Below are 26,386 nucleotides of genomic sequence, written 5' to 3'. Positions count from 1 at the left end.
ATTGGCACATCTTAGAGATGCGCCTTTTCTGGGGAGGCTGAGAGCTAATGTTTTTAGCCTGGGGGGCAGTATCCGTGGCCTCTTCCTAGGCTATTAATATCAGCCTGCAGCTGTCTTCATAGCCTTTGCTGGTTATTAATTATAGGGGGACCCCACGTCATTTTTTTTTTTTTGGGGGGGGGCATGTTAATTTCCAATAAAAGCTAATTATACAACTGTGAACTGATATTAATAGCCTGTGAAGCTCCATGGGTATTACCCCCTTCCTAGGCTTTAAACATTGGCCCCTCTGCTGGTTACGAAAATTGCACGGGAGCCCAATTTTTTTCCGAAAAATCTTTTTTTAATTAAATACACGTACAGTAAGCTGCACATACACTGTACCAACTGTATTTGTCACAGATATCTATATATCTACCTATTCTATATGTATTTACTGTATGTAATCCATCATTTCTATCCTGTTGGCTCCTGCAGTGATTTTACAGTACGCGTCAGATGAATTGCTGACTTTTCTTCTATGTATCTATGTAATATAAATACACAAATGTATATATATATATATACACACATATACATATATATATATATATGTGTGTATCCCTGACTGCTATATATCTATGTATTCTATGTGTTTAAATCTATTCTATCTGTTCTACTTTAACCTGTCAGTGTGATTTTACTGTACATGGCACATGAATTGCCAGCTTTTCAAAGGACACTGGTGCATAAAAATCAGCGAGCACGCGCATGGTCCCAAGTGCTGTGCAATTTTTTTCTCACAACCACAGGCTTACATTGGTGAGTTTCGGACGATATACGTGTACAATTAAAGCATGCTGCAATTTTACATGCATGATGAATATGCCCAAGAAAATAAACGGTGATGTGAAATGTCCTATAGATTAACAGTGGGCCGATTGCTATGCGATGTTTTCTCATGTAGCACTTGCCCCTAATCTACTGTAGTGTGACGCCGGCCTTAAAAATAAAATCCAGAAAATCAGATTGTATGATTTTTTTTACATAATTAATTTGCATTTTTTGCATGAAATTATTATTTGATCACCTACCAACCAGCAAGAATTCTGGCTCTCACAGACCTGTTAGTTTTCCTTTAAAGGGAAGGTGCCATCAAAAAAAATTTTTTTCAGAAATTGTAAAAATTTAAAGAATTAATGATTACATTTTCTTAAAAAATATTATCATTTGTTTATAATTTAGTAAAATATGAAAAATAATTTGAAAAGTTTTGGAATTTCCACTTTTAAACACTAGGGGGAGCAGCTGCTGAAATTTCAGAAAAACCTAGTGTACAAATAGCTCACATTACTGCACTGCAGTAATTATGGGCGGAGTCTGCTGATATGATGTCACTCCTCTCCTCCCCTTCTGGGTGTTTGCTAAGGGATTAGAGAGGATGATATTCAGGAACCCAGTGAGCAGCCATTTTGTTGGTGACTGCAGAGTATGGCTGCCGTCACACTATCAGTATTTGGTCAGTATTTTACCTCAGTATTTGTAAGCAAAAACCAGGAGTGGAACAAATAGAGGAAAAGTATAATAGAAACATATGCACCACTTCTGTATTTATCACCCACTCCTGGTTTTGGCTACAAATACTGAGGTAAAATACTGACCAAATAATGATAGTGTGAAGGCAGCCTTATACTGACAAGTAGACGGTCACCGAGGATGGCAGGCAGCAAGGATTCTGGGAGATATGTGGTGGAGGGAGCAGGGTGACAGCAGCACAGAGTATTTCAGGAGAGCAGTGTGCTGGTCTATAGGGGCCCCCTGTTTGGTGCGCGGAGCAGCCAGGGATTGTACATAGAGCGCTGTCTTTTATACAAATGGATGGACCGTCTGCTCCACAGAAATCCAGGAAACATTTCTGCGGATTGATGGCCTGGTCTGATCCAGACTTTGCATGCAGACCCCATTCCCCTCCTCAGATCCTGTCTTCTCCATCGTGTTCTGGCGATGTGTGAAAGCGAGGTGACAGGCGCAGTCTGGGGTGACGCTGGGAAGGAAATGTAGCCATATAGTAACGATAAAAATGAGACGCCTCTCTTCAGCTGCCTCACCAGCCTTCCCCTGACTGCACCTAACTGGAGGTCATGCTGTCCCCTCTATTACCCCAGACCCGCGTGCAGGTGCTCAGCCAGAACCACCATAGCATGGGTCCCCTTTCTGAAGATAATACTGCCATAGTGTTCTCACATAATACCGCCATATAGATCACACATAATACCGCCAGTGTTCTCACGTACCACCATATAGATCACACATAATACCGCCAGTGTTCTCACATACCACCATATGCTTCTCACATAATACCGCCATATAGATCACCCATAATGCCGCCACATAGATCTCACATGTATTGTAAATAAAGACTCGGCCAGAATAAAGTCCTTTATTAATCTTTTTTATACCATACCGAACGCATAATCCTCGACTCCCTCATCTCCCAGAACAAAAATAATAAACCACAATGGGGAAAGACACGCAGGGGGGAGAGGAGTGCATTGGAGATGATTAGATACTGACTGCTGAGCCGTGTATCTAATCCTGTCCTGTGTGATACTGTGCTGCGCCGTGTTTCTAATCCTATCTTGTGTGATACTGTACACAGGACAGGATTAGCTACACAGGAATAGATTAGCTACACAGGACAGAGGTAGCAGTGGTAGATGGTATATAGAGGCAGGCAGGAGTGGTAGATGGTATATAGAGGCAGGCAGCAGTGGTAGATGGTATATAGAGGCAGGCAGCAGTGGTAGATGGTATATAGAGGCAGGCAGCAGTGGTAGGTGGTATACAGAGGCAGGTGGCGGTGCTATACAGAGGCAGGTAGCGGTGCTATACAGAGGCAGGTAACGGTGCTATACAGAGGCAGGCAGCAGTGGTAGATGGTATATAGAGGCAGGCAGCAGTGTTAGGTGGCATACAGAGGCAGGTAGCGGTGGTATACAGAGGCAGGCAGCAGTAGTAGATGGTATATAGAGGCAAGCAGCAGTGGTAGGTGGTATACAGAGGCAGGCAGCAGTAGTAGATGGTATATAGAGGCAAGCAGCAGTGGTAGGTTGTATACAGAGGCAGGTAGCGGTGGTATACAGAGGCAGGTAGCGGTGGTATACAGAGGCAGGTAGCGGTGGTATACAGAGGCAGGTAGCGGTGGTATACAGAGGCAGGTAGCGGTGGTATACAGAGGCAGGTAGCGGTGGTATACAGAGGCAGGTAGCGGTGGTATACAGAGGCAGGTAGCGGTGGTAGGTGGTATATAGAGGCTGGTAGCAGTGGTAGGTGGTATATAGGGGCAGGCGGCAGTGGTAGATGGTATATAGGGGCTGGTAGCAGTGGTATATAGGGGCAGGTAGCAGTGGTATATAGGAGCAGGTAGCAGTGGTATATAGGGGCTGGTAGCAGTGGTATATAGGAGCAAGTAGCAGTGGTATATAGGGGCTGGTAGCAGTGGTATATAGGAGCAGGTAGCAGTGGTATATAGGAGCAGGTAGCAGTGGTATATAGGGGCAGGTAGCAGTGGTATATAAGGGCTGGTAGCAGTGATATATAGGGACAGGTAGCAGTGGTATATAGGGGCAGGTTGCAGTGGTATATAGGGGCAGGTTGCAGTGGTATATAGGGGCAGGTTGCAGTGGTATATATGGGCAGGTAGCAGTGGTATATAAGGGCTGGTAGCAGTGGTATATAGGGGCAGGTTGCAGTGGTATATAGGAGCAGGTTGCAGTGGTATATAGGGGCAGGTAGCAGTGGTATATAGGGGCAGGTAGCAGTGGTATATAAGGGCTGGTAGCAGTGGTATATAGGGGCTGGTAGCAGTGGTATATAGGAGCAGGTAGCAGTGGTATATAGGAGCAGGTAGCAGTGGTATATAGGGGCTGGTAGCAGTGGTATATAGGAGCAGGTAGCAGTGGTATATTGGGGCAGGTAGCAGTGGTATATAGGGGCAGGTTGCAGTGGTATATAGGAGCAGGTAGCAGTGGTATATAGGAGCAGGTTGCAGTGGTATATAGGGGCAGGTAGCAGTGGTATATAAGGGCTGGTAGCAGTGGTATATAGGGACAGGTAGCAGTGGTATATAGGAGCAGGTTGCAGTGGTATATAGGAGCAGGTTGCAGTGGTATATAGGAGCAGGTAGCAGTGGTATACAGGGGCAGGTAGCAGTGGTATATAGGGGCAGGTAGCAGTGGTATATAAGGGCTGGTAGCAGTGGTATATAGGGGCTAGTAGCAGTGGTAGATGCATAAGAAAATAAAAACTCTGTACTTACCTTCAGTCCTCTCCCAGGAAGTGCTGAGTCATGTTCAGGGCAGAGCAGTGTGACGATCTCCCTGCTCTGCTCTGAACGGCAGTGAGCAGTGATTGCAGCCTGTGCTGTAATACTAAGTACAGGCTGCAATCACAGCTCCTGGCTGCAGATACTCACCCCGACCCTCTCTTCCCAGCAGCAGCTTCTCCCTGGCAGCTCCTGCTATGATCGCACACACTGAGCTGTGTGTGCGATGATAGAGGAAAAAACAAAATGGCCGCGATCTCCTCTCACAGCTGTGATGTAGCAGCCCAGAGGGCGTGCCCAAGTCACAGCTGAGAGGCAGGAGGAGCGGTCGGAGCCCGACTGTTGGCTCCTATGCCCATGGCTGCCGTAAGTGAGGTGTGCAAGTGTCGTGCCCAGACACTTACACCCACACTAATGAAAATGGCGGCCTCCAGTGGCAAAAGTAAAAATGAATAAATAAAAAAGTATTAAAGTAGTACATTTACTTTTGTATTAAAAATAATTGATTATATAATCAATAATTATTAATACAAAAACTAAAATCACGGCACCCTCCCTTTAAGAAACCTCCTACTCTGCACTCTTTACCTGTATTAATTGCACCTGTTTGAACTCATTTCCTGTATAAAAGACACCTGTCCACACACTCAATCACACTCCAACCTCTCCATCATGGCCAAGATCAAACAGCTGTCGAAGGACACCAGTGACAAAATTGTTGAACTGCACAAAGTTGGGATGGGCTACAAAGATGTAAAAGATACATTTTGCACATGAATGGATATTATAAATGAACAGCTCCTTTCATCAGGCAATGACCAGATTTTTACTTTGCAATGTGGTCAGGTCTGCGCAAAAGCTTCAGTAACTCTTAATTTTTCTATTCTGCAGCAATACTGCAAAAAAAGAAATTGTACAAGTGCAGATGAGGGAAGATATCGAGGAGCCCACTATAGGACAAGAAGAAAGGTATTATGATGGTGGACTGTGATTACAGTAGCATGTAAAAGTTTGGGCACTCCTGGTCAGAATTACTTTTATTGTAAACACTTAAGTCCAAAAGTTAAAGATGACACATTTCCTTTGTATTTTAGGGGGAAAAAATATATTGTAATTTTTGCATTTTAAAAACTACAAAAAGAAAAATGGGCTGATGCAAATGTTTAGGCACCCTTGGTGATTTGTGTGTTCAGATAACGTTGACCAAGGTTTCAGGCCTTAATTAGCCTGTTAGGGTAATGGCTTGTTCACTAACGTTAGGAAAGGTCAGGTGATGCAAATTTCCCAGCTTTATAAAAACCCAGCCTCCTCTAACCTTGTGCCAAAACCCAGCAGCTACCAGCAGGTGGGCTCTTCTAAGCAGCTACCTAGCACTCTGAAAATGATGCAGGCCCACAAAGCAGGAAACGACTATGAAAAGATATAAAAGTGTTTTCACGTAGCCCTTTCCTCAGTTCAAAATGTAATTAAGAAATGGCAGAAACAGAAACAGTGGAGGTCAAGATAAGGTCTGGAAGATCAAGCAAAATTTCAGTGAAAGCTGCTCGTAGGATTGATAGAGAGGCAAATCAGAACTCCTGCTTGACTGCAAAAGACTTTCAGAAAGATTTAGCAGACTCTGGTTGTGGTACATTGTTCTGTTAAGCAGCAGCTCTATTAGCCACAACCCACAATGATAGACATAGGAGAATTTGGTAGTCTTGACCTGTATTGCAAGCAATGAACCCAGAAGCAGATTATACATGTCCATAGAGACACATTGTAAAAAAAACAATGTATCTCTGTGTTCCCTGTATACTGAGGTGAAGAAAAAGTAAATATTTTTGTTCCTATAAAACTACTAAAAATAATAAAAAGCAATTACAAAAATGTCACTTTTTTTTTGGGGGGGGGAGAGTCTCCCCTGTAATCAAACCCACAACCTTCAACATTACAGTCAGGAGCTAAAGCTGCTGAGCAACAGGTTCTGGTGATGTGACAGGGAGAATTTTGTGTACTGGGAAATCCGCAAAAAATCCGCAAAATTAATGAACATGCTGCGTTTTTTACCGCAATGCGTTTTTTTCCCCGGAAAAAAACGCATCATGTGCACAAAAATTGTGGAATGCATTCTAAATGATGGGATGCATAATGTATGCGTTTTTTTTCTCGCATTTTTATTGCGGAAAAACGTGAAAAATCTGCAACGTGTGCACACAGCCTAACTGTTCTGCAATGGTTTACTGTATGTAAACCATGTCTCATATCCTGTCGGCTTCTGCAATGACATTACAGAACCCGACAATTGAATTATCTGCTATTCTGCAACCTAACTCTCTATGAAATGTAAATGTATATATATATACTGTATATATGTGTGTCAATGAAATATATATATATATATATATATATACACACACACACTGAAGGCATCAAAACTATGAATTAACACATGTGGAATTATATACTTAACAAAAAAGTGTGAAACAACTGAAAATATGTCTTAGTTCCCATTGCGTTATGGGACCGCGTTAAACGGACAGCGTTGCACGGCGAAATTAACGCCGTGCAACGCGGCCGTTAACGCGCCCATTCACGCTAATGGGAACGCGCTACACTAGGGCGTGCCATGTCCGGCACGCGCTAGCGACGCGCCGGAGATTCCTGGCGCGCCGCAGACGCTGCTTGCAGCGTCCGAGGCGCGCCCGCGGTCCGTTCCCCGCTCTCGCAGATCGGGGATCTGCGAGAGCGGGGACGTTACCGCGACCCCGAACGCGGCCCCATAAAAAACATTGCGTTAGCGCAATCCGCTAGCGCTAAACGGATTGCACTAACGCAATGTGACCCTAGCCTTACATTCTAGGTTCTTCAAAGTAGCCACCTTTTGCTTTGATGACTGCTTTGAACACTCTTGGCATTCTCTTGATGAGCTTTAAGAGCTTGTCACCGGAAATGGTCTTCCAACAGTCTTGAAGTAGTTCCCAGAGATGCTTAGCACTTGTTGGCCCTTTTGCCTTCACTCTGCGGTCCAGCTCATCCCAAACCATCTCGATTGGGTTCAGGTCTGGTGACTGTGGAGGCCAGGTCATCTGGCGTAGCACCCCATCACTCTCCTTCTTGGTCAAATAGCCCTTACACAGCCTGGAGGTGTGTTTGGGGTCATTGTCCTGTTGAAAAATAAATGATGATCCAAATGTGTTAATTCATAGTTTTGATGCCTTCAGTGTGAATGTACAATTTTCATAGTCATGAAAATACAGAAAAATCTTTAAATGAGAAGGTGTCCCCAAACTTTTGGTCTGTACTGTATATACTGTATATACCTATACTATTTGTAGACATTTTATCTATTCTATTTTAACCTGTCGGTGTAATTTTACATTACACTGCACTGAATTGCCAGCTTTTCTAAAGGACAGCGGTGCGTATTTCTCGCAAGTCGCATTGATGGTCCATGTGGTTGTGCGAGTTTTCCTCGCACCCATAGACTTGTATTGGTGAGTCTTGGCCGATATATGGTGCAAATCGGAGCATGCTGCGATTTCACTCGCACGTATAATACGGCCGAGAACAATGCTGATGATGGGAGCTGCCCCATAGATTAACATTGGTCCGAGTGCTATGCGATTTTTTTCTCGCATAACACTTGTCCGTATTCCTCTCTAGTGTGACTCTGGCCTAACAATTATGTCAGGAGAAGGATGAGGCATATTGAATTTTAAAGGCTAAAGCTTTTGTTATCATGTTGTCTGGCATTGGTTTCTGCCTTGGTTCCTACTGAGAACGTATGAATGCTAAGCTCAGCCCAGGAGGAGCCGGGAGAGGTTGCTGAAGGCAAAATGAGTATTTATCAACTGCATCCGGGCAGATCTTTTAACTTCTAGGCATAGTAAGGGCAGAACCGGGGTCACAACAAACCATGACATAGTATAATGAGAACACCAGACTGCCAACGATGGATGGACACAGGGTTCGGCCATAGCATGTATCAATGTGTAAATCAGTAAAGGATTTTTGCAGCTCAGAAACATCTTAAGTCTGAAACTTTATTTTGTGAAAGACAATGTTACCAAAACTGCAATTTCACCAGCTGCGAGAGCCATAATTTACTGTAAAGTATTCCTGTAAGAAAGGAACCACGTGCTGTGACTTTAAGAAAACAGCAAACAAGATGATCAGTAAGCCAGGGAATAAGAGGTGCCCTACCTACAATTAAAGTGCCCACGCCACTTACCTTCCATTTAACATAATGCTAATGACTTGGGTCTAAGGACCATACGCAGTCCTTGTCCTTTTGCTATATTCTCCTGTGGTCACTGAAGAGCTATGTAGTAAATGACAGGAGTAAGCCTGGGATCACTACATTTCATCTCACCAATATCCTAGTACTTCAGGATGGACATCTAAGCCTTTTCACTACAGATATACATTGCAAAAATAAGTGCAAATCTGTTCTCCTGGTAAAGGTAACAAGATGGTCATTATAGCTGGAGGGGGGGGGGTGCATTGACTTTTTGTTATGATATTCATGAATTGTTTGTTATACATCTGTATGGAAAAGCTCTAATTAAATTGAAGATGTCAGAAAATTTCTTATTGTTAAAATTATGTTAAAGGGGATTATCCAATATTGACATTTTTTTCTGAAGCTCAGATGACGCTTATATGCGTGTCTACGTGAATAATCGGAAGTAGGAATCCAATATTACACTTACAGATCATTTTGAACATAACACGTAATGGAGCGTAATGGATGTTTAATAGTCAATAGTTTCAGTCGCGTCCGTTATGCAAAGCGCCCATTTTGCACATCAATGGATATTAAAAATGGACAGCTCAGACAATGATCCGTTTATGACTTTGCAATGTGGCTTGTCTGTGCAAAAGCTCCAGTAATTCTTCATTTCTGTATTCTGCAGCGATACCTCAGAAAAGGAAATTGCACAAGTCCAGATTATTGAAGATACAGAGGAGCCCACTATAGAACAAGTAGACAAGTATGATGATGGTGGAGCCTGATTATATGACCTGTGCTTGTATGTGGACTGTTAGGCCAAGTTCACACTAGGTGTTTTTGCTGTTTTTTTTATGAGTTTTTTAATGCTAAATTTCAGCTGCTTTTTACAGTACCAGCAAAGACTATGGATTTCATAAGTCTCATACACACAGCTTGTTTTTTTGTCATCAGTATTTTGTGCTTTACTTGTTTTTTTGGACATAAGGCATGTGACTACTTTTAGCGCTTTTTCAGCGTTTTTCACACATTGAATGGGAAAAATACATGAAAGGAAATCACCAAAATGCCACAAAAAAACGCAGCAAAATCTGCATTTTTGCCACAGCTTCTTTCTGGCCAAGCACTCGGGTTTTGCTGCAGGAAAAAAAACGAAGCAAAATCGCCCAGTGTGAACTTAGCCTTATATAAGCCGATAACTTATTTTGTTTTAAAATAAATAAACCAATAAAAAAAAGAAATATAAGTCACAGGAGACATGATTCAGAAAGAATCATATTAGAAATTAAGGTGCAAATTTAATTAACCTTGTATCACAATAAATGCCCACTGTGCAGAGTGAAAGTTACTTAAAGGGGTTTTCTGGTACTATTTTCGGGACTAACTACCAGCCTGTTCTACAAGTTGCCGGCTTAGAGCCATCACAGACCATTTCTGACAGTGATTCTGCTGCTCCATGCCAACAGAGCGGCTCTTCCTCTTCTGGGCTGCTCTGCTGACGGGGCATGACTGTCTATGGCATGCTGATTGACAGCCAGCTTCCCGCAGTTAGACAGCAGTCTGCCTAACAGCATGATATTGGCAGTCATGCCCCATTGTCAAAGCAGAGCGGAAGGGAGACTGCTATTTTGTTGACATGACATCAGTGGAAAGAACAGAATCACTGGCAGAAGTGGTCTGTGACCTCCAGGGCTGGACTGGGTCTGAAAAGCAACATGGAACACAAACCCCAGCAGCCCAGATATTAAAACACCCTCTCCCATTGATGTTGTGTGTATATACAGAATAATACAAATACTGAGGATTACACCCAGTATACAGGACAGGAGAAGTGGTACTGTGCAGTGTATATATACAGAATAATACAGATACTGATAATAACACCCAGTATACAGGACAGGAGAAGTGATACTGTGCAGTGTATATATACAGAATAATACAGATACTGAGAATTACACCCAGTATACAGGACAGGAGAAGTGGTACTGTGCAGTGTATATATACAGAATAATACAGATACTGAGGATTACACCCAGTATACAGGACAGGAGAAGTGGTACTGTGCAGTGTATATATACAAAATAATACAGGTACTGAGAATTACCCCCAGTATACAGGACAGGAGAAGTGGTACTGTGCAGTGTATATATACAAAATAATACAGGTACTGAGAATTACCCCCAGTATACAGGACAGGATAAGTGGTACTGTGCAGTGTATATATACAGAATAATACAAATACTGAGGATTACACCCAGTATACAGGACATGAGAAGTGGTACTGTGCAGTGTATATATACAAAATAATACAGGTACTGAGAATTACCCCCAGTATACAGGACAGGAGAAGTGGTACTGTGCAGTGTATATATACAAAATAATACAGGTACTGAGAATTACCCCCAGTATACAGGACAGGATAAGTGGTACTGTGCAGTGTATATATACAGAATAATACAGATACTGAGGATTACACCCAGTATACAGGACAGGAGAAGTGGTACTGTGCAGTGTATATATACAGAATAATACAAATACTGAGGATTACACGCAGTATACAGGACAGGAGAAGTGGTACTGTGCAGTGTATATATACAGAATAATACAGATACTGAGAATTACACCCAGTATACAGGACAGAATGAGTAGTACTGTGCAGTGTATATATACAGAATAATACTGATACTGAGGATTACACGCAGTATACAGGACAGGAGAAGTGGTACTGTGCAGTGTATATATACAGAATAATACTGATACTGAGGATTACACGCAGTATACAGGACAGGAGAAGTGGTACTGTGCAGTGTGTATATACAGGATAATAAAAATACTGAGGATTACACCCAGTATACAGGACAGGAGAAGTGGTACTGTGCAGTGTGTATATACAGGATAATAAAAATACTGAGGATTACACCCAGTATACAGGACAGGAGAAGTGGTACTGTGCAGTGTGTATATACAGGATAATAAAAATACTGAGGATTACACCCAGTATACAGGACAGGAGAAGTGGTACTGTGCAGTGTATATATACAGAATAATACAGATACTGAGAATAACACCCAGTATACAGGACAGGAGAAGTGGTACTGTGCAGTGTATTTATACAGAATAATACAGATACTGAGAATAACACCCAGTGTACAGGACAGGAGAAGTGGTACTGTGCAGTGTATATATACAGAATAATACAGATACTGAGGATTACACGCAGTATACAGGACAGGAGAAGTGGTACTGTGCAGTGTATATATACAGAATAATACTGATACTGAGGATTACACCCAGTATACAGGACAGGAGAAGTGGTACTGTGCAGTGTATATATACAGAATAATACTGATACTGAGGATTACACGCAGTATACAGGACAGGAGAAGTGGTACTGTGCAGTGTGTATATACAGGATAATAAAAATACTGAGGATTACACCCAGTATACAGGACAGGAGAAGTGGTACTGTGCAGTGTGTATATACAGGATAATAAAAATACTGAGGATTACACCCAGTATACAGGACAGGAGAAGTGGTACTGTGCAGTGTGTATATACAGGATAATAAAAATACTGAGGATTACACCCAGTATACAGGACAGGAGAAGTGGTACTGTGCAGTGTATATATACAGAATAATACAGATACTGAGAATAACACCCAGTATACAGGACAGGAGAAGTGGTACTGTGCAGTGTATTTATACAGAATAATATAGATACTGAGAATAACACCCAGTGTACAGGACAGGAGAAGTGGTACTGTGCAGTGTATATATACAGAATAATACAGATACTGAGGATTACACGCAGTATACAGGACAGGAGAAGTGGTACTGTGCAGTGTATATATACAGAATAATACAGATACTGAGAATTACACCCAGTATACAGGACAGGAGAAGTGATACTGTGCAGTGTATTTATACAGAATAATACAGATACTGAGAATAACACCCAGTGTACAGGACAGGAGAAGTGGTACTGTGCAGTGTATATATACAGAATAATACAGATACTGAGGATTACACCCAGTATACAGGACAGGAGAAGTGGTACTGTGCAGTGTATATATACAGAATAATACAGATACTGAGGATTACACACAGTATACAGGACAGGAGAAGTGGTACTGTGCAGTGTATATATACAGAATAATACAGATACTGAGAATAACACCCAGTATACAGGATAGGAGAAGTGGTACTGTGCAGTGTATATATACATAATAATATAGATACTGAGGATTACACGCAGTATACAGGACAGGAGAAGTGGTACTGTGCAGTGTATATATACAGAATAATACAGATACTGAGAATTACCCCCAGTATACAGGACAGGATAAGTGGTACTGTGCAGTGTATATATACAGAATAATACAGATACTGAGGATTACACGCAGTATACAGGACAGGAGAAGTGGTACTGTGCAGTGTATATATACAGAATAATACAGATACTGAGAATTACCCCCAGTATACAGGACAGGATAAGTGGTACTGTGCAGTGTATATATACAGAATAATACAGATACTGAGGATTACACGCAGTATACAGGACAGGAGAAGTGGTACTGTGCAGTGTGTATATACAGGATAATAAAAATACTGAGGATTACACCCAGTATACAGGACAGGAGAAGTGATACTGTGCAGTGTATTTATACAGAATAATACAGATACTGAGAATAACACCCAGTATACAGGACAGGAGAAGTGGTACTGTGCAGTGTATATATACAGAATAATACAGATACTGAGGATTACACCCAGTATACAGGACAGGAGAAGTGGTACTGTGCAGTGTATATATACAGAATAATGCAGATACTGAGAATTACACCCAGTATATAGGACAGGAGAAGTGGTACTGTGCAGTGTATATACAGAATAATACAGATACTGAGGATTACACCCAGTATACAGGACAGAATGAGTAGTACTGTGCAGTGTATATATACAGAATAATACAGATACTGAGGATTACACCCAGTATACAGGACAGGAGAAGTGGTACTGTGCAGTGTGTATATACAGGATAATAAAAATACTGAGGATTACACCCAGTATACAGGACAGGAGAAGTGGTACTGTGCAGTGTATATATACAGAATAATACAGATACTGAGAATTACACCCAGTATACAGGACAGGAGAAGTGGTACTGTGCAGTGTATATATACAGAATAATACAGATACTGAGAATTACACCCAGTATACAGGACAGGAGAAGTGGTACTGTGCAGTGTATATATACAGAATAATACAAATACTGAGGATTACACTCAGTATACAGGACAGGAGAAGTGGTACTGTGCAGTGTATATATACAGAATAATACAAATACTGAGAACAACTCCCAGTATACAGGACAGGAGAAGTGGTACTGTGCAGTGTATACAGTTAGGTCCATATATATTTGGACAGAGACAACATTTTTCTAATTTTGGTTATAGACATTACCACGATGAATTTTAAACAAAACAATTCAGATGCAGTTGAAGTTCAGACTTTCAGCTTTCATTTGAGGGTATTAACATTAAAATTGGATGAAGGGTTTAGGAGTTTCAGCTCCTTAACATGTGCCACCCTGTTTTTAAAGGGACCAAAAGTAATTGGACAATTGACTCCAAGGCTATTTCATGGACAGGTGTGGGCCATCCCTTCATTATGTCATTCTCAATTAAGCAGATAAAAGGCCTGGAGTTGATTTGAGTTGTGGTGCTTGCATTTGGAAGGTTTTGCTCTGAAGTAAACATTGCGGTCAAAGAACCTCTCCATGCAGGTGAAACAAGCCATCATTAAGCTGCGAAAACCGAGAAAACCCATCCGAGAAATTGCTACAATATTAGGAGTGGCAAAATCTACAGTTTGGTATATCCTGAGAAAGAAAGAAAGCACTGGTGAACTCATCAATGCAAAAAGACCTGGGCGCCCACGGAAGACAACAGTGGTGGATGATCGCAGAATAATCTCCATGGTGAAGAGAAACCCTTTCACAACAGCCAACCAAGTGAACAACACTCTCCAGGAGGTAGGAGTATCAATATCCAAATCTACCATAAAGAGAAGACTGCATGAAAGTAAATACAGAGGGTTCACTGCACTGTGCAGGCCACTCACAAGATTCAAGAATAAAAAGGCTAGACTGGACTTTGCTAAAAAACATCTAAAAAAGCCAGCACAGTTCTGGAAGAACATTCCTTGGACAGATGAAGCCAAGATCAACCTCTACCAGAATGATGGAAAGAGAAAAGTATGGCGAAGGCATGGTACAGCTCATGATCCAAAACATACCACATCATCTGTAAAACACGGCGGAGGCAGTGTGATGGCTTGGGCATGCATGGCTGCCAGTGGCACTGGGTCACTAGTGTTTATTGATGATGTGACACAGGACAGAAGCAGCCAAATGAATTCTGAGGTATTCAGAGCCGCCATACTGTGTGCTCAGATCCAGCCAAATGCAGCAAAACTGATTGGTCATCGTTTCATACTACAGATGGACAATGACCCAAAACATAAAGCCAAAGCAACCCAGGAGTTTATTAAAGCAAAGAAGTGGAATATTCTTGAATGGCCAAGTCAGTCATCTGATCTCAACCCAATTGAGCATACATTTCACTTGTTAAAGACTAAATTTCAGACAGAAAGGCCCACAAACAAACAGCAATTGAAAACCACCGCAGTGAAGGCCTGGCAGAGCATCAAAAAGGAGGAAACACAGCGTCTGGTGATGTCAATGAGTTCAAAACTTCAGGCAGTCATTGCCAACAAAGGGTTTTCAATCAAGTACTAAAAATGAACATTTTATTTAAAATTATTGAATCTGTCCAATTACTTTGGGTCCCTTTAAAAACAGGGTGGCACATGTTAAGGAGCTGAAACTCCTAAACCCTTCATCCAATTTTAATGTGGAAACCCTCAAATGAAAGCTGAAGGTCTGAACTTCAACTGCATCTTAATTGTTTTGTTTAAAATTAATTGTGGTAATGTCTATAACCAAAATTAGAAAAATGTTGTCTCTGTCCAAATATATATGGACCTAACTGTATACAGAATAATACAGATACTGAGAATAACACCCAGTATACAGGACAGGAGAAGTGGTACTGTACAGTGTATATACAGAATAATACAGATACTGAGGATTACACCCAGTATACAGGACAGGAGAAGTGGTACTGTACTGTGTATATACTGTATACACACAATAATACAGATAGTGAGAAATACACCCAGTATACCGGACATTAGATGTGGTACTATGCAGTGTATATATACAGAATAATACAGATACTGAGAATAACACCCAGTATACAGGACAGGAGAAGTGGTACTGTGCAGTGTATATATACAGAATAATACAGATACTGAGGATTACACCCAGTATACAGGACAGGAGAAGTGGTACTGTACAGTGTATATACAGAATAATACAGATACTGAGGATTACACCCAGTATACAGGACAGGAGAAGTGGTACTGTACTGTGTATATACTGTATACACACAATAATACAGATAGTGAGAAATACACCCAGTATACCGGACATTAGATGTGGTACTATGCAGTGTATATATACAGAATAATACAGATACTGAGATTGTCTTGCGCAGGCATGTACTACGGAGGACAGAGAATGAACTTCTATCCAATATTGCGGCCAGCATGCAGCCAGCGGGTAAGGAAAGGGTGAATCAAATACCCGAAAACTCCGCCCATATGACCGAAAACCAGTCCCGCCAAATTCAGGTGACAGGTTCCCTTCAAAACTGGGCCGATTGCTATGCGATGTTTTCTCATGTAGCACTTGCCCCTAATCCACTGTAGTGTGACGCCGGCCTTAAAAATAAAATCCAGAAAATCACATTGTATGATTTTTTAACATAATTCATTTGCATTTTTTGCATGAAATTATTATTTGATCACCTACCAACCAGCAAGAATTCTGGCTCTCACAGACCTGTTAGTTTTCCTTTAAGAAACCTCCTACTCTGCCCTCTTTACCTGTATTATTTGCACCTGTTTGAACTCATTTCCTGTATAAAAGACACCTGTCCACACACTCAATCACACTCCAACCTCTCCATCATGGCCAAAGACCAAACAGCTGTCGAAGGACACCAGTGACAAAATTGTTGACCTGTACAAAGTTGGGATGGGCTACAAAGATGTAAAAGATACATTTTGCACATGAATGGATATTATAAATGAACAGCTCCTTTCATCAGACAATGACCAGTTTTTTACTTTGCAATGTGGTCAGGTCTGCGCAAAAGCTTCAGTAACTCTTAATTTTTCTATTCTGCAGCGATACTGCAAAAAAAGAAATTGTACAAGTGCAGATGAGGGAAGATATCGAGGAGCCCACTATAGGACAAGAAGAAAGGTATTATGATGGTGGACCATGATTATAGCGGCATGTAAAAGTTTGGGCACTCCTGGTCAGAATTACTTTTATTGTAAACACTTAAGTAATGATCTCTAAAAGGCCAAAAGTTAAAGATGACACATTTCCTTTGTATTTTAGGGGGGAAAAATATATTGTAATGTTTGCATTGTAAAAACTACAAAAAGAAAAATGGGCTGATGCAAATGTTTAGGCACCCTTGGCGATTTGTGTGTTCAGATAACGTTGACCAAGGTTTCAGGCCTTAATTAGCCTGTTAGGGTAATGGCTTGTTCACTAACGTTAGGAGATGCAAATTTCCCAGCTTTATAAAAACCCAGCCTCCTCTAACCTTGTGCCAAAACCCAGCAGCTACCAGCAGGTGGGCTCTTCTAAGCAGCTACCTAGCACTCTGAAAATGATGCAGGCCCACAAAGCAGGAAACGACTATGAAAAGATATAAAAGTGTTTTCACGTAGCCCTTTCCTCAGTTCAAAATGTAATTAAGAAATGGCAGAAACAGAAACAGTGGAGGTCAAGATAAGGTCTGGAAGATCAAGCAAAATTTCAGTGAAAGCTGCTCGTAGGATTGATAGAGAGGCAAATCAGAACTCCTGCTTGACTGCAAAAGACTTTCAGGAAGATTTAGCAGACTCTGGAGTTGTGGTACATTGTTCTGTTAAGCAGCAGCTCTATTAGCCACAACCCACAATGATAGACATAGGAGAATTTGGTAGTCTTGACCTGTATTGCAAGCAATGAACCCAGAAGCAGATTATACATGTCCATAGAGACACATTGTAAAAAAAACAATGTATCTCTGTGTTCCCTGTATACTGAGGTGAAGAAAAAGTAAATATTTTTGTTCATATAAAACTACTAAAAATAATAAAAAGCAATTACAAAAATGTCACTTTTTTCTTTGGGGGGGGGAGGGGGGTCTCCCCTGTAATCAAACCCACAACCTTCAACATTACAGTCAGGAGCTAAAGCTGCTGAGCAACAGGTTCTGGTGATGTGACAGGAAGAATTGTGTGTACTTGATGTGTATTGCAGGCTTTGACTCCACCGGCACACTGCACTGATAAAATGTACACAGCAGTGTATTTCTATGTATTTGTATTCTAGAGGGAGAATAAAAAGGATTTTTTCATCCTATAAAATTACTAACAAAGATTAAATACACTTGAAAAAAATAATGTTATTTTTAACACTTTAAAAAAATAATAATAAACATAATAAATCAGAAAATAACACGGACATATTTGGTGTCCCTGTAATCATAATGACATGCACCACACAGAGATCAGATTACCGTATTTCCTGGAATCAGTAAATGGTGTGATTAATGTTTTTTCTTTGTGAACTCCATTAAAAATGTTTTTAAAAATATAACGCTGAGGCCATGTTCACACATAGCGGAAATGCTGCGTTTTTTTTACTACTGTTTTTTTTTCTGCATGTGTCTTCACCACACAAGGCAATAATAATCTTCTCGGATTATTGTGTGTTTGCTGCATTTCTTTTATGCATTTTCCCCCTTTTTTGCCTGATTGGTTCTCAGGGGAATCCACATCAAAACTTTTTTTAAATTATTTATAGTGCAATTGATGGGTGAATTGATGCCACTTTTGCTGGTGTCTGCCCCTAATTTTAGTTGTTTTGGTAGCTTTTGGCCCCGCTGAAGGTGTTGTCTATGCCTTTGGATTTGCCTCCCATTGAAATCAATGGGGTTCGGATATGTTCGGCGATGTTTGCTGATCTGGACTGAACCAAACCTTGAAAGGTTCGCTCATCTCTTATAAAGATCACAGTAATTGATACAAGCCAATCACTACAGAGTACTACTCATGGTCCTGCCGTGCTCCAGAGTCTCTAATATACACACACAATTTTTAGATCAGTGGAAACGCCCAACTGTCTAGTGTGCTTGGGGGTCTCCTTAAGGCTGGAATAACGCACAATTTATAAATCAAATTTAAAAAAAAATAAAAAAAAATCGGTCTGTTTTACACAGACGAAAATCACAGAAATGTTCTCTGAACAGCGGTATGTCATCCGTGTGCAGTGCGAGGATGCGATTTTCTCGCATGTAAGCATCCGTGTGACATTCGTATGATGAGATTTTCTCATCGGCTTGCAAAATGGACATAATGGATCTATGGGCTCAAATATTTGTGAAAACACATTGAGATATATATATATATATACAGTTAGGGCCAGAAATATTTGGACAGTGACACAAGTTTTGTTATTTTAGCTGTTTACAAAAACATGTTCAGAAATACAATTATATATATAATATGGGCTGAAAGTGCACACTCCCAGCTGCAATATGATAGTTTCCACATCCAAATCGGAGATAGGGTTTAGGAATCATAGCTCTGTAATGCATAGCGTCCTCTTTTTCAAGGGACCAAAAGTAATTGGACAATGGACTCTAAGGGCTGCAATTAACTCTGAAGGCATCTCCCTCGTTAACCTGTAATCAATGAAGTAGTGAAAAGGTCAGGGGTGGATTCCAGGTGTGTGGTTTTGCATTTGGAAGCTGTTGCTGTGAGCAGACAACATGCGGTCAAAGGAACTCTCAATTGAGGTGAAGCAGAACATCCTGAGGCTGAAAAAAAAGAAAAAATCCATCAGAGAGATAGCAGACATGCTTGGAGTAGCAAAATCAACAGTTGGGTACATTCTGAGAAAAAAGGAATTGACTGGTGAGCTTGGGAACTCAAAAAGGCCTGGGCGTCCACGGATGACAACAGTGGTGGATGATCGCCGCATACTTAATTTGGTGAAGAAGAACCCGTTCACAACATCAACTGAAGTGCAGAACACTCTCAGTGAAGTAGGTGTATCTGTCTCTAAGTCAACAGTAAAGAGAAGACTCCATGACAGTAAATACAAAGGGTTCACATCTAGATGCAAACCATTCATCAATAACAAAAATAGACAGGCCAGAGTTAAATTTGCAGAAAAACACCTCAAGAAGCCAGCTCAGTTCTGGAAAAGTATTCTATGGACAGATGAGACAAAGATCAACCTGTACCAGAATGATGGGAAGAAAAAAGTTTGGAGAAGAAAGGGAACGGCACATGATCCAAGGCACACCACATCCTCTGTAAAACATGGTGGAGGCAACGTGATGGCATGGGCATGCATGGCTTTCAATGGCACTGGGTCACTTGTGTTTATTGATGACATAAGAGCAGACAAGAGTAGCCAGATGAATTCTGAAGTGTACCGGGATATACTTTCAGCCCAGATTCAGCCAAATGCTGCAAAGTTGATTGGACGGCGCTTCATAGTACAGATGGACAATGACCCCAAGCATACAGCCAAAGCTACCCAGGAGTTCATGAGTGCCAAAAAGTGGAACATTCTGCAATGGCCAAGTCAATCTCCAGATCTAAACCCAATTGAGCATGCATTTCACTTGCTCAAATCCAGACTTAAGACGGAAAGACCCACAAACAAGCAAGACCTGAAGGCTGCAGCTGTAAAGGCCTGGCAAAGCATTAAGAAGGAGGAAACCCAGCGTTTGGTGATGTCCATGGGTTCCAGACTTAAGGCAGTGATTGCCTCCAAAGGATTTGCAACAAAATATTGAAAATAAAAATATTTTGTTTGGGTTATGTTTATTTGTCCAATTACTTTTGACCTCCTAAAATGTGGAGTGTTTGTAAAGAAATGTGTACAATTCCTACATTTTCTATCAGATATTTTTGTTCAACCCTTCAAATTAAACGTTACAATCTGCACTTGAATTCTGTTGTAGAGGTTTCATTTCAAATCCAATGTGGTGGCATGCAGAGCCCAACTCGCGAAAATTGTGTCACTGTCCAAATATTTCTGGCCCTAACTGTATATATATATATTTGTAATCAATCTATCTATATAATCGTCTAAGGGGTACTTCCGTTTGTTTGTCTGTCTTTCTGTCTGTCTGTCTGTAACGGAAATCCCGTAATATAGTGGGAAATCTGCAAAAAATCCACAAAATTAATGAACATGCTGCGTTTTTTACCGTGATGCGTTTTTTTCCGCAAAAAAAACGCATCATGTGAACAAAAATTGCGGAATAAATTCTAAATGATGGGATGCATAATGTATGCATTTTTTTGCGTTTTTATAGCAAAAAAAACGTGAAAATCTGCAACGTGTGCACACAGCCTAACTGTTCTGCAATGGTTTACTGTATGTAAACCATGTCTCATATCCTGTCGGCTTCTGCAATGATTTTACAGAACCCAACAATTGAATTATCGCCTATTCTGCAACCTAACTCTCTATGAAATGTATATACATATATACTGTATATATGTGTGTCAATGAAATATATATATATATATATATATATATGTATATATATATATATATATATATATATACACACACACCCACTGAAGGCATCAAAACTATGAATTAACACATGTGGAATTATATACTTTACAAAAAAGTGTGAAGCAACTGAAATTATGTATTACATTCTAGGTTCTTCAAAGTAGCCACCTTTTGCTTTGATGACTGCTTTGCACACTCTTGGCATTCTCTTGATGAGCTTCAAGAGGTAGTCACCAGAAATGTTTTTCACTTCACAGGTGTGGCCTGACAGGTTTAAAAAGTGGGATTTCTTGCCTTATAAATGGGGTTGGGACCATCAGCTGTGTTGTGCAGAAGTCTGGTGGATACACAGCTGATGGTCCTATTGAATAGACTGTTAGCTGATTTTTTCTTGCAATAATACAAATTCTAAGTAAAGAAAAACGAGTGGCCATCATTACTTTAAGAAATGAAGATCAGCCAGTCCGAAAAATTGGGAAAACTTTGAAAGTGTCCCCAAGTGCAGTTGCAAAAACCATCAAGCGCTTCAAAGAAACTGGCTCACATGAGGACCGCCCCAGGAAAGGAAGACCAAGAGTCACCTCTGCTTCTGAGGATACGTTTATCCGAGTCACCAGCCTCAGAAATTGCAGGTTAACAGCAGCTCAGATTAGAGACCAGGTCAATGCCACACAGAGTTCTAGCAGCAGACACATCTCTACAACAACTGTTAAGAGGAGACTTTGTGCAGCAGGCCTTCTGTTGTGAATTCTGTGGCAGAGCTCCCTCCTGTGGTCACAAGTGGTACTTCGGCTGATTCTCTCTGTGAGTTTCCGTTGGTGGAGGAAAGTGGTACTGCGGCTTCTGAGTTTCCTTCCTCAGGTGATGTGGTGAAGTCGTTAGGTGCTGTTCTATTTAACTCCACCTAGTGCTTTGATCCTGGCCTCCAGTCAATGTTCTAGTATTGGACCTGTTTCCTCCTGGATCGTTCCTGTGGCCTGCTGCTCTGCATAGCTAAGTTCTGCTTTGCTATTTTGTTTGCTGTTTTTTCTGTCCAGCTTGTCTATTTGTTTTTTCCTGCTTGCTGGAAGCTCTGGGACGCAGAGGGTGTACCTCCATGCCGTTAGTTCGGTACGGAGGGTCTTTTTGCCCCCTTTGCGTGGTTTTTGTAGGGTTTTGTGTTGACCGCAAAGTTACCTTTCCTATCCTCGCTCTGTTCAGAAAGTCGGGCCTCACTTTGCTAAATCTATTTCATCTCTACGTTTGTCTTTTCATCTTAACTCACAGTTATTATATGTGGGGGCTGCCTTTTCCTTTGGGGTATTTCTCTGAGGCAAGGTAGGCTTATTTTCTATCTTCAGGCTAGCTAGTTTCTCAGGCTGTGCCGAGTTGCATAGGGAGCGTTAGGCGCAATCCACGGCTGCCTCTAGTGTGGTTGGAGAGGATTAGGGATTGCGGTCAGCAGAGTTCCCACGTCTCAGAGCTCGTTCTATGTTTTTGGGTTATTGTCAGGTCACTGTATGTGCTCTGACCTCTATGTCCATTGTGGTACTGAATTATCTTATCATAACAGCCTTCATGGTAAAATAGCTGCTAGGAAACCACTGCTAAGGACAGGCAACAAGCAGAAGATGCTTGTTTGGGCTAAAGAACACAAGGAATGGACATTAGACCAGTGGAAATCTGTGCTTTGGTCTGATGAGTCCAAATTTGAGATCTTTGGTTCCAACCACCGTGTCTTTGTGCGACGCAGAAAAGGTGAACGGATGGACTCTACATGCCTGGTTCCCACCGTGAAGCATGGAGGAGGAGGTGTGATGGTGTGGGGGTGCTTTGCTGGTGACACTGTTGGGGATTTATTCAAAATTGAAGGCATACTGAACCAGCATGGCTACCACAGCATCTTGCAGCGACATGCTATTCCATCCGGTTTGCGTTTAGTTGGACCATCATTTATTTTTCAACAGGGCAATGACCCCAAACACACCTCCAGGCTGTGTAAGGGCTATTTAACCACCAAGAAGGAGAGTGATGGGGTGCTACGCCAGATGACCTGGCCTCCACAGTCACCAGACCTGAACCCAATCGAGATGGTTTGGGGTGAGCTGGACTGCAGAGTGAAGGCAAAAGGGCCAACAAGTGCTAAGCATCTCTGGGAACTCCTTCAAGATTGTTGGAAGACCATTCCCGATGACTACCTCTTGAAGCTCATCAAGAGAATGCCAAGAGTGTACAAAGCAGTCATCAAAGCAAAAGGTGGCTACTTTGAAGAACCTAGAATATAAGACATAATTTCAGTCGTTTCACACTTTTTTGTTAAGTATATAATTCCACATGTGTTAATTCATAATTCAAGACATCTAAGCCTTTTCACTACAGATATACATTGCAAAAATAAGTGCAAATCTGTTCTCCTAGTAAAGGTAACAAGATGGTCATTATAGCTGGAGGGGGGGGTGCATTGACTTTTTGTTATGATATTCATGAATTGTTTGTTATACATCTGTATAGAAAAGCTCTTATTAAATTGAAGATGTCAGAAAATTTCTTATTGTTAAAATTATGTTAAAGGGAATTATCCTATATTGACATTTTTTTCTGAAGCTCCGATGATGCTTATATGCGTGTCCACGTGAATAATCGGAAGTAGGAATCCAATATTACACTTACATATCATTTTGAATATTTTTTTTTTTTAAATATCTATAACAAAAAAGCATTAATATCTAAAAAAAAACTTGACACATAATGGAGCGTAATGGATGATTAATAGTCAATAGTTTCAGTCGCGTCCGTTATGCAAAACGCCCATTTTGCACATCAATGGATATTAAAAATGGACAGCTCAGACAATGATCTGTTTATGACTTTGCAATGTGGCTTGTCTGTGCAAAATCTCCAGTAATTCTTCATTTCTGTATTCTGCAGCAATACCTCAGAAAAGGAAATTGCACAAGTCCAGATTATTGAAGATACAGAGGAGCCCACTATAGAACAAGTAGACAAGTATGATGATGGTGGAGCCTGATTATATGACCTGTGCTTGTATGTGGACTGTTAGGCCAAGTTCACACTAGGTGTTTTTGCATTTTTTTAATGAGCTTATTAATGCTAAATTTCAGCTGCTTTTTACAGTAGCAGCAAAGACTGAGATTTCATAAATCTCATACACACAGCTTGTTTTTTGTCATCAGTATTTTGTGCTTTGCTTGTTTTTTTGGACATAAGGCATGTGACTACTTTTAGCGCTTTTTCAGCGTTTTTCACACATTGAATGGAAAAAACATATGAAAAGAAATCACCAAAATGCCACAAAAAAAGCAGCAAAATCTGCATTTTTGCCACAGCTTCTTTCTGGCTAAGCACTCGGGTTTTGCTGCAGGAAAAAAATGAAGCAAAATCGCCCAGTGTGAACTTAGCCTTATATAAGCCGATAACTTATTTTGTTTTAATATAAATAAACCAATAAAAAAAAGAAATATAAGTCACAGGAGACGTGATTCAGAAAGAATCATATTAGAAATTAAGGAGCAAATTTAATTAACCTTGTACCACAATAAATGCCCCCTGTGCAGAGTAAGGCTATGTTCACACTTTGCGTCCTGTCCCTGCGGGTTCTCCTGCAGCGGATTTGATAAATCTGCAGGGCAAAACAACTGCGGTTCTCCCTGCAGATTTATCGCGGTTTGTTCCGCGGTTTCCGCTGCGGGTTTCCGCCTATACTATTGATGCTGCATATGCAGCAATATGCAGCATCAATAGTAATGTTAAAAATAATAAAAATCGGTATACTCACCCTCTGATGTCCGGATCTCCTCGACGCTGCACCAGGCGGTCCGGTTCCAAAGATGCTGTGCGCGAAGGACCCTTCGTGACGTCACGGTCATGTGACCGCGACGTCACCGAAGGTCCTGGTCGCACAGCAACTCTGACCGGACGGCCGCGTGCAGCGCTGAGACTTCAGAGGGTGAGTATACATGATTTTTTATTTTTAATTTTTTTTTTTTTAACCACAAATATGGTTCCCGGGGCCTGGAGGAGAGTCTCCTCTCCTCCACCCCGGGTACCATCCGCACATTGTCCGCTTACTTCCCGCAACGTGGGCACAGCCCCTAAAAGTTACTTAAAGGGGTTTTCTGGGACTATTTTCGGGACTAACTACCAGCCTGTTCTACAAGTTGCCGACTTAGAGCCATCACAGACCATTTCTGACAGTGATTCTGCTGCTCCATGCCAACAGACGGCTCTTCCTCTTCTGGGCTGCTCTGCTGACGGGGCATGACTGTCTATGGCATGCTGATTGACAGCCAGCTTCCCGCAGTTAGACAGCAGTCTGCCTAACAGCATGATATTGGCAGTCATGCCCCATTGTCAAAGCAGAGCGGAAGGGAGACTGCTATTTTGTTGACATGACATCAGTGGAAAGAACAGAATCACTGGCAGAAGTGGTCTGTGACCGCCAGGGCTGGACTGGGATTGAAAAGCAACATGGAACACAAACCCCAGCAGCCCAGATATTAAAGCACCCTCTCCCATTGACGTTATGTGTATATACAGAATAATACAGATACTGAGAATTACACCCAGTATACAGGACAGGAGAAGTGGTACTGTGCAGTGTATATATACAGAATAATACAGATACTGAGAATAACACCCAGTATACAGGACAGGAGAAGTGATACTGTGCAGTGTATATATACAGAATAATACAGATACTGAGAATAACACCCAGTATACAGGACAGGAGAAGTGATACTGTGCAGTGTATATATACAGAATAATACAGATACTGATAATTACACCCAGTATACAGGGCAGAAGAAGTGGTACTGTGCAGTGTATATATACAGAATAATACAGATACTGATAATTACACCCAGTATACAGGACAGGAGAAGTGGTACTGTGCAGTGTATATATACAGAATAATACAGATACTGATAATTACACCCAGTATACAGGGCAGAAGAAGTGGTACTGTGCAGTGTATATATACAGAATAATACAGATACTGAGAATAACACCCAGTATACAGGACAGGAGAAGTGATACTGTGCAGTGTATATACAGAATAATACAGATACTGAGAATAACACCCAGTATACAGGACAGAATAAGTAGTATTGTGCAGTGTATATATACAGAATAATACAG

At 41.2% G+C, this 26,386-nt stretch overlaps 1 protein-coding gene across 2 annotated transcripts in view; it reads left to right on the top strand.

The window, feature by feature from the left end:
* The window catches only part of LOC138681406 (protocadherin Fat 4-like), a 286,716-nt gene that overhangs the window by 225,594 nt on the left and 34,736 nt on the right, over window positions 1-26,386 (top strand). Inside the window, exons 51-54 of one of the 2 annotated variants that reach the window (XM_069768889.1) lie at window positions 5,195-5,272; window positions 9,202-9,279; window positions 16,832-16,909; window positions 24,158-24,235. In XM_069768889.1, coding sequence (XP_069624990.1) covers window positions 5,195-5,272; window positions 9,202-9,279; window positions 16,832-16,909; window positions 24,158-24,235 — 312 coding nt within the window. The remainder of the gene's footprint in view (window positions 1-5,194; window positions 5,273-9,201; window positions 9,280-16,831; window positions 16,910-24,157; window positions 24,236-26,386) is intronic. The other variant, XM_069768890.1, reaches the window with a different exon arrangement.

Source organism: Ranitomeya imitator, chromosome 5, assembly GCF_032444005.1.
Source record: "Ranitomeya imitator isolate aRanImi1 chromosome 5, aRanImi1.pri, whole genome shotgun sequence".
Lineage (NCBI taxonomy): Eukaryota > Metazoa > Chordata > Amphibia > Anura > Dendrobatidae > Ranitomeya > Ranitomeya imitator.
This window is presented reverse-complemented; position numbering and strand designations above follow the sequence as displayed.